Source organism: Xyrauchen texanus, chromosome 42 (genome assembly GCF_025860055.1).
Source record: "Xyrauchen texanus isolate HMW12.3.18 chromosome 42, RBS_HiC_50CHRs, whole genome shotgun sequence".
Taxonomy (NCBI): Eukaryota; Metazoa; Chordata; class Actinopteri; order Cypriniformes; family Catostomidae; genus Xyrauchen; species Xyrauchen texanus.
In genome coordinates this window covers 9,676,718-9,691,245 of record NC_068317.1, presented here as the reverse complement: position 1 = coordinate 9,691,245, position 14,528 = coordinate 9,676,718, and the positions used below count along the sequence as shown (strand labels likewise).

Below are 14,528 nucleotides of genomic sequence, written 5' to 3'. Positions count from 1 at the left end.
TAGAGAGCCTTACTAAGGGTGACTACATTTGTATCCAGAATATACGTCATATTCCAAAAATGTTCCTGTCTCCAGGTAGTGAAATGGACAGGCAGACAATGCAGAATGCAGAGAGTCGTGGTGTTCCAACCAGAAATTACTTACCAGTCACTGAAGGTGGTGTGGATATAGAGCTTCTGGCTGACACAGTCAAAATGGGTGATGACTTCATGCTGACCATGAACATTAAGAACCAGAGCAGCAAAACCTGCACTATCCATACCACCCTCACAGGCTGTGTGGTGTTTTACACAGGGGTCACCAGCAACTTCTTCAAGTCTGAAAAAAAAGATGCAACTGTAGGTCCCAGGAAGAGTGAGTCAGACTTTGCTAATTGAGAATAATAACAATCCAGTGCATTTTAGGTTTAGGACTAATTGCACTAATTGGTGAATATCTTCACATTTCACAGCTCAGACCCTGAAAATAAATGTCTATGCTTTTGAGTACATGCCCTACCTGGTGGAACAGTCCAACCTGCAGTTCGTTGTGTACGGGCGCATTGATGAAACAGGAGTGTCCCTTTCAGCGATGAAAGTCATCACACTGCGCCCTCCTGAACTCATTATACGGGTAAACTTCCCCAATCACTGTTTAGATGGAAACTTGTGTGACACATTTGATTTTTATTTTAAATAACCGTTGCCATACAGACATTACAAATATGCCTGCATTGTTGTTCAATGAGCTGAGTAGATGCAATTAATAGCTGCCAGCCTGCCAAACAAAATTTGTTGATGCTCGAAATTATAATTCATCTACAGGTATCTGGAACTCCCCAGGTTGGCAAGGATATAATGGTCAGTGTGGAATTCCGGAATCCTTATAAGTTTAATCTGAAAAACGTTCAGCTCCGCCTTGATGGACCTGGTCTAATACCGACCAAACTTAAAACATACAGGTAAGCTGGTATAAGACAAATAACTCCATTACTCCATTACTCAATGTTACTATTCAAAACCAGCAGGTGAAATAAATGAATATGACTTAACAAAGAATATTATAATGCTGTTGTGCATCAGTAGTGCAACAGAGATATAATAAAACTGTTAAGAGGCTGTTCTCTAATGGTGCGTTCATGTCTTGTCAGGATTACCGTTATTACGAGATTCCGACTTGTAAAAAATTAGCACATCTTTGTAGATCTCGTAATTACAAGTTGTAAACTCTGAATTCTATAAAAGCTCTTAGTTGACGGCAGTACCGCTGCTCCCTACATACATACTACGCAGTCTGAGTAGGGCACCGACTCCTTAGGGGGCACCATATTACCCTGGGTGGGCAACAGAAACTCCACAGGCTGCCCTTACTACATTATTCAAGGACTCGAAAGCAGTTGCGTAACACAGACAATTGCTTCGCATCACACCAACCCCCATGCTCACATTGCACACAACACGTGTGTGTGTGTGTGTGCGTGTGTTTGTGTGTGTTCCCGGTTTATTGCCTGGTATTAAGATGCGTATTAACAGGTGTCATCACCATTAACACCGGGTAGTATGCATCTCTTTTGACCAACTGTGTTTGGATTTCGAGGAAAGGTCTGAATAATTGACTGCAAATCAGTCAGGTTAGTCTGTAGCAATTATAATTAGCATCTTATAAAAACAATAGATGTCTATGGTATGACCCATTAAGAAAGCTAGTAAACGCATGTTTGTTTCTACCTGCAGGGAGATTATATCTGGTGGCTTTTTGCAATATGTAGACACGATCACCCCTATGAGTCGTGGGAGAAAGACGCTGATAGCGTGTCTGGACTGCACTGCACTGAGACAAGTCACCAGCCAGCTGGAAATCAACGTAATGTAACATTATTTGAACAACTGACTGCCACAAGATACAAAGAGGGAACAAGAAAGAGAAAGAAAGAGAATAGGAGAATGAGAGAAAGAACACATTAGAAGGGTTCTCAGTACCGTGCACATAAATGCCCGTTTGTTATGCTTTGCTTGCTTTACCAATGATAAGTTAAAACACAATCTAATGTAGCGGTTCTTAACTGGTTTTGCTTCAGACACAGATTTTTACATTAAGTAGTGTCCCAACACAGCACCAGAATTATTTATCATATAAAAGTAACAAAAATGTCCATACAATCAAATATGACATTTTGTAAAATTACCAAATTTGCATAAGCCTAACAATTTGTAAAAAGATTAACATGACATTGGAAAAGTCACAATTTTGTATCCAGTCTAACACATGGAGCAGTTAAGCCAAATATTGTATTACTCATATTACCAAATTGAATATGAACTGGTACCAAAGTACAGTAGAATATAGTAATGCACAGCCTTTGACGCCAACAACATAAAACATGGGTTTATTGATTTTACTATAACAAAGCTTGTTTATATGGTCAGTTGCATTTTATTATTTGCATTTAGCATTGTTTTTTCTCTCTCTCTCTGCTGTCTGCCACCCTATCAGAAACCCACAAATTGAGAACCACTTATATAATTTTTTTAGATTTAAATAAACTTTTTCATATATTCGTCCTGGCCCACGAGAAGTTGAATAAGCAAGTGTGAGAACTGTCATGAAATTCATGAAGAAAAGTAAGATGTTATGTAATCATATAAAATGGTCATGCTCTACATAATGTATGACTGTTGTTTTTCATGGGCAAGGATCAGGTTTTATCCTAATTAACATACCTAATTAACAATGATAACAATATAGTGTTGATTTTCTCTGCTGTAATGCCATGGAGTGTATTGTGCTAATGAAAACTAACAATAAATGTTGAGCAGAAAGCAGTTTAAGTTGTATGGAATATTGTTTGTGATGTATACTGCAAATCTTCACTTACACATCATACAAATGCCTCACAGCATGACATCACCTCATAATTTCAACCCTACATTAACAATTATGTAAATGATATGGAACAACATAATGGAACGTATTTAAATCAGCTGGCTGGTAAGGTATATGGTTTTCTTAAAGTCAACATGAGATGCTGTTCACAGCCCATTTTACTTCCATAATCTGACATATTTCAGATCAAAACAGGATATTCACAAAGAAAAAATATATGGGACGTAATTTTGAATTGATTGGATCATAAAAAGTTGGTGTTACACACAACTATGAAGCCAGATGGTTGGAGGGGTGGGACAGAAAAGAAGCCTTCTTAATATCAAAATTCTGAAAATAAAGTCATAGCATTGCGAGAATAAAACTGTAATATTTGAAGAATAAGTCATAATAAAGTAAGATCAAAGTGATGTGGTGGACAATAGCAAAGTGGAGCTTCGAGGTCTTTGGATACAGAAAAAACACTAACCAGGGAAATAACATTGCCTTTGCAACTTTGTTGTCAAGGTTGCCAAGCTTAATTTGTGGACAATTATGTGAGCTCTATGTTCATGTATGAGGTGTGCATTAGTACATTCAACATGGGGGTGCCTGTCAAGGAAGGTGCGAAATTCAGGTGTTCAGAAAATTAACTTTGGGGTGGTATATGATTCTACATTTTATTCTTGAAATCTTTCCTTTTTTTATTTTTATTTTTAAATGTGGCACTAAAATGCCATCATACTGTTTAGTCCAAGATGGAGCTCCTATATTAAAATAAATGGGAGGAATTGCTGGATAAAACAATGAAGTTGCGCCACAGAGTTAAAAGAACCAATCACCTTTTAGATACAGACTTTGTCAGTCAACTCAAGAACTTGCATACACATTAGCTGGACCAGCCTGAAAAATAGCATCTGAGCTAAATAATGATAATATTGTTGTCAGATTTGATTGCTGATTTTAAATGTTCTTTGATCGTAATCTGGACCAACCGTTTTCTGTAGATTTCGGTTATTCCTCTCATACATTTGCATTGAGCTGGTCTGTGCTTCTCTACATCATAACTTTGCACTCAAAAAACCCATATTGTATATACTCATAGTATATTGTATATATATATATATATATTTTTATATATTGCTATTTGCACTTCTGGTTAGATGCTAACTGCATTTCATTGGCTCTGTATTTTGCACAATGACAATAAAGTTGAATCTAATCCAAAAAATTGAAGTATATATAGGAGCTGTACTTTTATGCCACTTGTATCTATAGAACTGCATGGGATTGTTCCAAAGATGGTCGCCAAGTGGACTGTCTTGCCTTGAAAGGGAATTTTAGTCAACTAAAAAGAAAGTGGATTCAGAGGTTGAGCAAGTGATAACATTGTAATAAGAGATTACGAAGACAAACACGATAAGACCAGAAATGTGCATTAAAAGTAAACAGGGTCTATTTTGATTTCATGTAACAAGAAAACCATCAATGACCTCCATTTGTTCTTACACATATATGAATGAAAGAATTTGTCCTCTGTTCATTCATGGATTAGTGTTATTTTTTTGAAGGATACGGTTTTGCAGTACTTGTAATGTTTCTTATACCCTTAAACCAAGACAAAATCTTCCTGCCTATTTATTTCAAGAAAGAGAGGAAATGGGTACCATAGCTCATTCATTTCACTCCCTCCATATTAATGAGACAGGCCATGGTTTAGATAGTACACTCTACTTCATCAACGCTTCTGGAATACACCCTCTCTCTTTCTCTCTCTCAATATCCATCTCCCCTGCTCCCTCAAGCCCTCCCCACACCCACCTGAATGAGTCACCATGGAAAACCTCTCAAGCTACTGAGTAATTGGTGGAGGGATGGGGGCAAACACATTAAACAGGGATTCCCCAATGCTTGCCACAACTGCTGTCGAAATGACAGTTCACTTAACTACGTTTTTATATGGGCTGTCAATTCACTCAGGAGTTTTTGAGCTCTCTCCAATACACACTGTCTAATATTATTATTGTAAGGCAAAACATTTGCTTTTCTCTAATCAAAGTAATCTTGCTACCAAAGATGCTGCACACCTCCACCACAAGATGGAGACAACACATACTTAAAATCATACCATTGTTTAGAATCCCATAGTAGCATTCACACTCTAGAATTTGAGCCTGTGATTTTGCAGCCCTCCTCCCTGCATTGCAACACACAACGCGGGTATTTCTTTGCCTCAATATTTAGTTATGTAGCTGTTCATTTTTCTTTACAGTTTTCATACAAAGGCATGAATGTATATACACTAGTTAATCAGAATATGATGTTTGAACCTAACTCTACCATGACAATTCAATAAAGTATAGCATCCATCACCCCTTTAGTGACCCTGTAACGTTGAATTGCACAAGTCATCCATACAATGACAGAAGAATTTTCGATCAGATTGTGAACGGTCCTTAGGGCATCGGTCTCCTGGGTTCTGAATATAGTACGGACTCTGAATGAACTGTCAAGGGACCTAATTACTCAGCAGCAAGTAGCACACTGTTTCTCCTCACTAGTCGGATTCTCCTTCAGCTAGAATGCCCTAGGTAACTTTTTAGTATTCTTCTCCTGAAGTCAGTCTCAAAAAAAATAAATAAATTGGTTTTCATCAATACTCAGTACTCATTGGCTGGCTACAGATTCTGCTGACGTCAGCAGGGTAAGGACATTTTTTGTCAGTGATCTAGACATCACTACTTTTTTCTCAGTATTGAAGTAATTCAATCAATTCCTGCCAGTATGAAATGACTCATCTTTTTCATATTTTAGATAGATTATTTTCAGAAACACTTCTAAAGAATAACTACAGTACTCTAAATACTCCTCGTAAGAGCATTGAATGAACTTCTTTATAAAGGAAGCCTAAATGTATTAAACTGGGCCACCACTGGGGTGGTACCCTCAATGGGACCTTTTTTGAGCCTCTAGTTTGTTATAACTAGTTTTTAAACATATTTATAACATGTTTATAACCAACATTGATAACTCATTATGGATTCTGGTACATTTTTGTACCATATGGACCTATTGTGCACCCTTAAACATTTGCACAGTTTACTCTTTGGGGAATAGACTTTTTTTTTCTGAAAAAGTCTATGCACTTTTGTTAATCTTCATGACTCTAACGATCAAAATAATTTGGTATGAAGATCAAAATAATTTGGTTTAATGTGGGAATATGAGTTAATTTAGATGATAACATTTCTTCTTCTGAGCCAATGTCAAGTTTCTATGGAAAACACCAAAATTTCTACATTAAGAAACAAACCAAGTCTGTTCTGTTCATCTTAACTCACCTCCTAAAGGCCTTGATGACCTTCCCAGAGTGCTTAAGTAGTCAACAAATCATCAATAGTGTTTAAAGCTGCAGTAATAAAACGGAAAATAAAATGTTGGACCTTCATCAATCAGGCCGTGTTATTGCTCCAAAGGAATAAGTGTGGTCCAGGGTCACATTTCCATTAATTATCTCATAATTTCATCATTTATTTATATCATATGCATTGAATCAATGTCATGTCATATTGAAAGACTCTGACCCTCAAGTCCTCTCAGTGGTGATAAAGACTCATGCTTCCTCACATCACATGCAAACCCAATCTAACATACATAATGCAATGAAGTCTGCACTTGTATCCATATATTTGGGTCACGAGTACGCGTGCAGACTTCATTACAGGAGGGTGGATAGGTGACACCATCCTAGACATCTCCGCAATTCCTAAAATGCCAGTACAGTGCAAGAGGGGGGAGAAGGGGGCCAGCCCGGTCTAGCAAATGAGAATATAGAGAAGTGGGGAGTCCGACGGTGAATTTTACGTCAAGCATGAGATGTGGGCGTGAAGCAGGGAGAGAAAAAACACGAGGCATTGCCGCCTTCTCTTAATGGGGTGCACCATTTCACTTCTCTGCGCCTCACCGCACGCGTTAAAGACGACGGGAAAAATCACAAATAGTTTCCGAATAGCTGCGTTAACTAAACGGCGATGTTCAACGCTCAGATTTGGCTGTCTTTTCCCCTCACAAATATCTAAAATTGGCATATACTCCAATGGTTTTATTGGATGTAGGATGGGATTAACTTTGACCGGAAGATATATTTCATTGTTTCTTGCTGTTCAAATAGGTAAGTCGATTTATTTCAGTTGCATATTTTGGGATGGGCTGACTTTCCCTTTTTAATCCAGTTTTCCTTGTCATTATTTATAAGTATAACGGACTACATATGGTTTATAATTAATGGCACGTTGAAGCTTTTGGCAGTGGTCCTATATATTACATCATACGTGCCTTTTCGTTATCTATTTAAAATGTGTATGTTGGTGCAATCTAATGCATATCGAAATTGTCCCATGCTACTGTCCCAAATGCGATAAAAGGCTTGTAACTGGCTCTTTGGGACCGCACGATCCTCTCCGTAGTAAATGATTCAAATCCCAATCTAGAATAATAATGGTGACCAGAATTTGCAACTATGTATTTTACGAGTAAATGCATTTAAATGCAGTAGGCTACTTGCTGTAGTTTCTCCCGAATATTGAGTTTCAGAGAAGAGTTATGCACGGTCCCATGTGTTGAGGAGATAAACTCAAATATCATTTTCCGTTAATTGCATACAGAAGTAGCTGAGGTGCATTTATTGTTTTAAACTTAATTTAATAGTCTATATATAAAACATATCAAGCCACGTTAAATTTACATTCTTCTTATATTTTTTTAACATTTCAGATGCATTTCAGTGCAGTGTGTTGAAATCAATAGCTATGAATTTTGCGAGTGTTAAAAACACTGGTGTCTTAACCTTGGTGAACTTGATTTGCCATAAACCCCTTCCCGACTTCATTGAACATATTATGCGGTGCCAGGTGGACACCGGTACTGCTGACAGGGTCTAGTAAGGCGGTCGTGACCACTAGTAGAATAGGTGAGTCTATAGATGCTCAGTTGTTTCTAAATATAGATCATAGCGCTTGCCACGCAAAATATTTAATAATTCAATGTTCGTTCACCACTGTGCCTTTTCTGACTTTTAATGATTTTAAAAGAGTATTGGAAGGCATTTTAGTTCTGAAATCATCCACTCCCATTGAACACGTTTTTCGAGAGCTGTTTGAACGATTGTGTGAAGAGCATCGTTGCATTTCGCATCCTCATATCCGCCATGTTGAAGTCTGAAAATGTCGATTATTTTGTTCAAAAAATATACTGACGTCGAAACAGGCAAGAGAGGGTCTAATAATACAAGGCAGCGCATTTATGCATTTATTTATGGATATGTCCTGGGAATTCTGATTGCAATGTTTTGATCATTAAGCGCCTTAGAAGAAAAGGGCGATCTGTCCCAAATATCATAATTATAGATATTTCCTTATGTAAGCCTTATGTGCTGTTTTACTTAGATTTAACCATTCTATGGCTGGAATCAATAGTATCCTGATATATTGTAATATAGCTAATAATATTATATGTGCTGTATCAATCCATTATTGTGTGTCATATTGCTGTGATGCATTTTTATTTATTCTGTGGGCGATTTGGCTGCACGAAATGACTGCATGCTTCAGATGAATAGATTTTTAAGGTTTAAGAAAAAAAATGAATACACTCATATCTATCTATCTGTCTGTCTGTCTGTGTGTGTGTGTGTGTATACAAAATGGATTGATAAAGCACATATAAGATTTTTCGTTTTGCATTTAATGCATATTGCATATTATGCATGTCGGCTAATAGAATATAGTGATATATAGAATGCCATACATGCAACAATGTAGGGTCATGTAGCATGTAATGTATGCAACATAATGTAGAGGCATAGCTTATAATGCATATATTGGACACGTTTGCAATGCATAATGTAGGGACATATAGAATTTAATGTAGGGTCATATTATTGCATGTAATATAATGTAGGCACAAATAGTATGTAATGCATATTATTTAATGTAATTTTAATTTATTATACCATATAAGTGGTTAATCTAGAAAAGGGGTGTGTGCATCTTGCTAATTTATTATGGCCAACAGGCAGGGGTTCGCAACTATTTGAACAATTGACAAAATTCAGTTGCTTAACGAACCCGAGAAGCCACTGGTGTTTATGGGTCGTTTAGCAACAGGATCAATTGATCAAGGTGTGACCTCTCACTCCAACACACACACACACACACACACACACACACACACACACACACACACACACACACACACACAGAAATAGCATGCGAAGGTAATGCATTAATGTCCAAATCTTATTATTTTCCCAAAAAGATTTGTCATCCAAAAAGAGACTCATTTGTAGATGTGTAAAGAAAGGGGAGGGGTAATACAAATCACTCAGAATGAAAATCTCACCACACACAAGCCCACATAACCCCACCCCCGTGTAAACCATTACATCATCGTTTATCCACACGCGCCACCCTCATGCTTTACACACACTATCCTGTTGAAGTTATTTCTCGTGTCTTAAAAATCGTTTTTACTTCAACTCGACTTTTTAAAAAAAGAAATTTTATTCGATAATTTTTTCGATCATTTCATTTCTTTTCGTTTTTTTATTATTATTATTTTTGTATTATTTACAAAAACGGAACGAACAAAAAATCCGGATGAGACAATCAAATTAAAATATATTTTTTTGAAACATTTAAAACAATTGTTCATCAAAGGTTTGACAATAATTTGTCTTTTTCCAGCCTATTTGCTGCAGGCGGTTCGAGCGGCAGGGAAATGTGATACAGTATTCAAAGGTTTCTCGAACTGCCTTCTTCGACTGGGAGATGACATGGCCAACTATCCACAGGAGCTGGACGAGAAGGAAAACCTTCAGACCATCTGCACGTAAGGGAAAAAGCAAACACACAACAGAATATGAAATATGTGTGTGTGTGTGTGAGAGAGAGAGAGAGAGAGAGAGAGAGAGAGAGAGAGAGAGAGAAATAGAGAGAGGGGAGCAGCTAAAGGAGCCAGATGGCATCAGAGGCCCCTTGTTTAATTCGACAGCTCTATGAACAGAAATAGACCCGTGAAGCCAGTATGAGCTTCACTGCACTATTCACATTTCACCAGTTAATTACAATCAGATGAACCATCTCTACACGCCAAGGCCAAAGGTCAACATCCATAATTGGATCAGTTCTGGAGGTAGTGCGTTGTTATTGCAAGCGATACGCCCTCTAAAATAACGGGTCCTTTTTTTTTTTTTAACCAGTGATTGAGCGACTCGAACTAGAAACCATAACAGTTTATTATCACAGTGCTTGCTTGGCAGCAACATTTTATACCATTAATTCTGCTCAAACCACTAGTATAATTTTTATTTTATCATTTGAAGAAATTTAAGATTCAAGTTTGAACATCTCCATTTGACTTGCAGTGTTTGCATGTTCTCAACTCATTATACAACCAAAAAGCGATGCATGCCGTCATTGTAGTTTGTGATTATAAATTGCAATTGGTCTCTTTGCATTTATTTGTAGGCTATACTAAATTGTGATGGGTCTTTCTTTCTCAAATCTATTTTTACTACAGCTGCCTTTATGCACAGCAAAGTGTTGATTCTTGTGCACAGCCGACAGAAAACGCGGCTATTCTATTCTATTTGCAAACAAGTCTATATGTAGATGTAAGGCTTAGTGTGAGGGTGTGTTTCTGAAATAAATTAATAAATGATGGATTTGAGAGTGGAATAGAGGAAGGGGGTGGGGTGCAAGAGGAGGAAGAGAGAGAGAGAGAGAGAGAGAGAGAGAGAGAGAGAGAGAGAGAGAGAGAGAGAGAGAGAGCGAGAGAGAGAGAGAGAGATGGGCAGGGCACTAGAAAATACGTGATGTGGAGACTTTCCTTTGGAGCCGCATTACAACTCGGGTTTCCCTCGTGCCCGCTCTCCCCTTCACGTACACGCGGACAGTAGCCAGAAGGATTCATGAATTATAAATGAAGGGACGTCTGTATAAATAAGATATTGTTTCTTCTAAATGTATTGTCACATGAAAATTAATGTATATTATTAGGCCTATTATGATTTTTTTTGCAAGTGCAATTTCTTGTGAACAACATTTATCTACTTTGTTTTGGAAATATATAAATTGAATACTAAATGTTTAAATAATCATAAAAAACAGATACAATTGGTGTGGGTTTTACTAAATGTTTATGCAATACATGTTATTTTACTGCAGCCTGTATTATAAAAAAAAAAAAAAAAAAAAAAAACATTTTTAAATGGTATATTTTAAAAAAGTTTAAAGCAGTTAAGTACTTAATAAATGCATTTTTGACATGGTATATTAATGTGTCTAAGCAGAAACTGTGGTGTTTTCCAAATAAAAGGCACAGCAGTAATTGGACCCACAAATTAAACCGACTGGTTTCCAGTTTTTGGGAAAATAAATAAATAAATAAATACAATTCAAGATCAAATGAGAAATTAATGTTTTCACTGCTAAAACACAAAATAGATTAATTTTCACACTGTACATTACATTGTCCAGTAGGCCTATCATTGCATATTTAAATTAGTAAATGGCCTATATATGGAAATATATTCTGGGAATGTTAGTTTATGGTTATAACACCTAAGAAAATAACCATTAGAGAATGCTCTGTTTAAGTTCTGTTTAGGCTTTCCCACATAAACCTACCTGCAAGTTTCTGTGTAGACCTAATTCTAATTTTTTAATGGTAACATGAAATGTTCTAGATATGAATAATGAGTTGTGGATGTTTTACTGTGTGATTTGCAGTTACTGGGATAATTTCCATTCATGTGCGACCACTGCTCTGGCAGACTGTCAGGAGGGAGCCACAGATCTCTGGGAGAAACTGAAAAAAGAGTCCAGAAGTCTGGAATTCCGCGGCAGCCTGTTTGAACTGTGTGCGGGCGGGAACGGCGCGAGCCGATCAACGGTTCCGTTCGGCTTAACGCTGATCCTAACGGCACTGTCTGCTCTCGTGACGTGGCTTCAGTTTTAACCCACGGGTAAAGAAGAAAACACAAAACAACGAAAATAAGAAAGAAAAGAGAAGAGTGGAAAAAGACAAGAATACAAAAAAAAAAAAAAAAAATTATAATAATAAAAAAATAATGACGGTCAAAATTCATCCTCACACAAATGGATTTATATATTTCATCTGGAGAAAAAGACATTTTTTGCAAGAGACAATGGCAAGACGAAGTCTACTGGGAATGTTCAAGCACATTTGCCTGACTCTGGGTCGATTTCATTAAATATTTATTAGATATTGAGTTGAAATGACGGCCTGAATTTCTGAAAGGTCCTGGTTAGAATCGTAGTATTTTATAACACTAGGCCTACTGTCTGTTAAGAATGAATTATTACTGTAGGATTTTCACATTCTCAATGACCATCATGCTTATGAGTATACACTGTAAAAAATTTAACGTAAAATCAACAGTAACTTACTGGCAACAAATATCCAGCAAGCTTCAGTATTTTATTCCACGGTAATATTACTGTAAATCTGACTACAGTAGTTCACAGCATACTGTATAATAACTTACAGTATATTTATACTGTAAAATTAATTACAGTTCTTGTTTTTGCACTGTATTTTAAAACACTGTAAAGTTACTATGCAGTATAATTGATTACGGTAGTTTTTATATTCACATATTATAGTTTTTATATTCACATATATACATATTATGACTAAATACAATCTGTTACACGCTTAAAAAGAATGAAATATAAAGACTTGTATGCACAAATATTTCACAGTTATATTACTAATTATAAGATGTCACATCAATTATGACAACACTCAGAAGTCCATTTAAAAACTTTTATTAAAATTTAATTCATTAAACTGTAAAAACATTCTCCAGTCCAGACTTCGAAGGGCCAATGCAGATCCCAGATTTTTGCTGCCTATAGAGAACAAAACAAAAATTTAGTTGCACTACAGCTTGGCAGACATCAATGTGATAAACAGCTTTCATTTAATTTACAGTATATGGAACCACAATACATTGAACCAGGAGATAAGCCAAAACTTAATACCTTTAAATGAGAATGAAACTATGTGAGTGTGAGTACATTTTTGGGTGTACTATCCCTTTAAACTAAATTCTAAGATCCTGATCTCCTCGATCCATGTTAAAAGCTAAAACCGCTCTAATTTGATGTATTTGAATGTGTTCTTCAATAGCTGAAAATTACTTACCTCTGTATTAACCGTAAGAGCGATACTCATCAGCGCGCTGCAATGTCGAACAACTACATACATGCTGAAAGAGATGAAAAACATATTCAACACTGCATAAACCTACGGAGATCTTCGTTTCACAATGAATCCTCTTTCTTAATGACCCTGATCTTTTTAACACATAATTGCATTAAAGATGACTGAATACATGTACAGTAGGTGTAAATGCGTGTATGCTATCAGGCCAATCGGTATCTGTGCTAGTATGCTAAATAATAAGTTACAGATATTAATGGTCATTTTAAAGTGGTTCAAAAAGGATTTATCATAACATGATTTTGTAGGAATTGTAATTACACACTAAAGAGAGTAGGCCTACCAATTAAAACTAATTTGAGATCGCTTGGGGTCCTGACAGAGACCCGATTTCGAGGGAGAACCTGATTTGTCACAAATAAGAAATGAGAAGCACCCAAGGTGACAAAAACGGAGATTATAATGACCATTGTCGTGAAAATCAAACGAATATCAAATATACAACTAAATTAACCTCAGTCCGTTGGCAGTGGCTGTTTCCAGACATTAATAAACTAATATACGGTAGTGTACTTGAAGTGAATGAAAACGAGTGAGCAAAATCGAACCCTGTGAACGTCTGGTCTGAAGGATGTCGAGACGCAGGAATTCATTCGGCGCGACTTTCACCGACTGTGTAATTCACTTTAAGTGTACATCGGTTGTACTCACGTTATAAATGTATAATATGATTGAAAACACTGTGGTTGTCCCTTCAAGTCGTGGATAACATAGGTCGATTTCGAACATAGCCTTGTAGGGGCAACGTAACGTTAACGGGCGCATATGAGGCCTTGATTGTGACAGGCCACACGCACGCACACGGTGTAAGTTAACGTTACACACAAATGTTCAGAAAAAATAACATTTCGATTTACTTTGTTCTAAACTTGAAATTATTAACTAACATTAACAGCAAACCTTGTGATAACTAGTATTTATTTAACTGGCAAGAATATTTGCGTTACAAAGCTAACGTTATCTTTATATCAAAATCACCACCGATTATTTAATGGTAAAACGAATATCTTCACATTTGGGGTGAAACGTTTAGAAATACACATCTTTAAAATATTGAATACAAATAGAATTTTACATCTCACCTGGCTGACGGTTTAGATGATTGGTTGCCAGGTATACCCATTGCGATTTCGCTCTTTGTGTAATCAAGTGTGCAATTAGAAAGCAAAATACTAATAATAAAAAAAATCATGGGAATTGATTTTATCTATTTTGCATAACCTATGTTATTGATCATTGGATGGGAATCACATCTCCCACTCAAAAAAGTGTAGGCTAAACCTATTAGATTAGTTGGGTCTGTGACAAAATCTGGCAACCATAAAGACACGCAATTAAAAAACACCCACATAAATGTTTAACTTTTTTTTAACTATATA

At 36.5% G+C, this 14,528-nt stretch overlaps 2 protein-coding genes across 2 annotated transcripts in view; both read left to right on the top strand.

Annotated features, from left to right (window-relative positions):
- LOC127634811 (coagulation factor XIII A chain-like) overlaps positions 1 to 1,851 on the top strand; it is a 28,022-nt gene extending 26,171 nt beyond the window's left edge. The window contains exons 14-17 of the mRNA XM_052114489.1: positions 76 to 354; positions 452 to 612; positions 804 to 940; positions 1,713 to 1,851. Coding sequence (XP_051970449.1) covers positions 76 to 354; positions 452 to 612; positions 804 to 940; positions 1,713 to 1,851 — 716 coding nt within the window. The remainder of the gene's footprint in view (positions 1 to 75; positions 355 to 451; positions 613 to 803; positions 941 to 1,712) is intronic.
- A 4,789-nt stretch (positions 1,852 to 6,640) lies between these two features.
- Positions 6,641 to 12,572, top strand: LOC127635307 (neuritin-like). The gene is made up of 3 exons (XM_052115235.1): positions 6,641 to 7,012; positions 9,585 to 9,729; positions 11,631 to 12,572. The coding sequence occupies exons 1-3, from the start codon at positions 6,772 to 6,774 to the stop codon at positions 11,857 to 11,859; spliced, it is 615 nt and encodes a 204-aa protein (XP_051971195.1). The 5' UTR covers positions 6,641 to 6,771; the 3' UTR covers positions 11,860 to 12,572.
- The last annotated feature ends 1,956 nt before the right edge of the window (positions 12,573 to 14,528 follow it).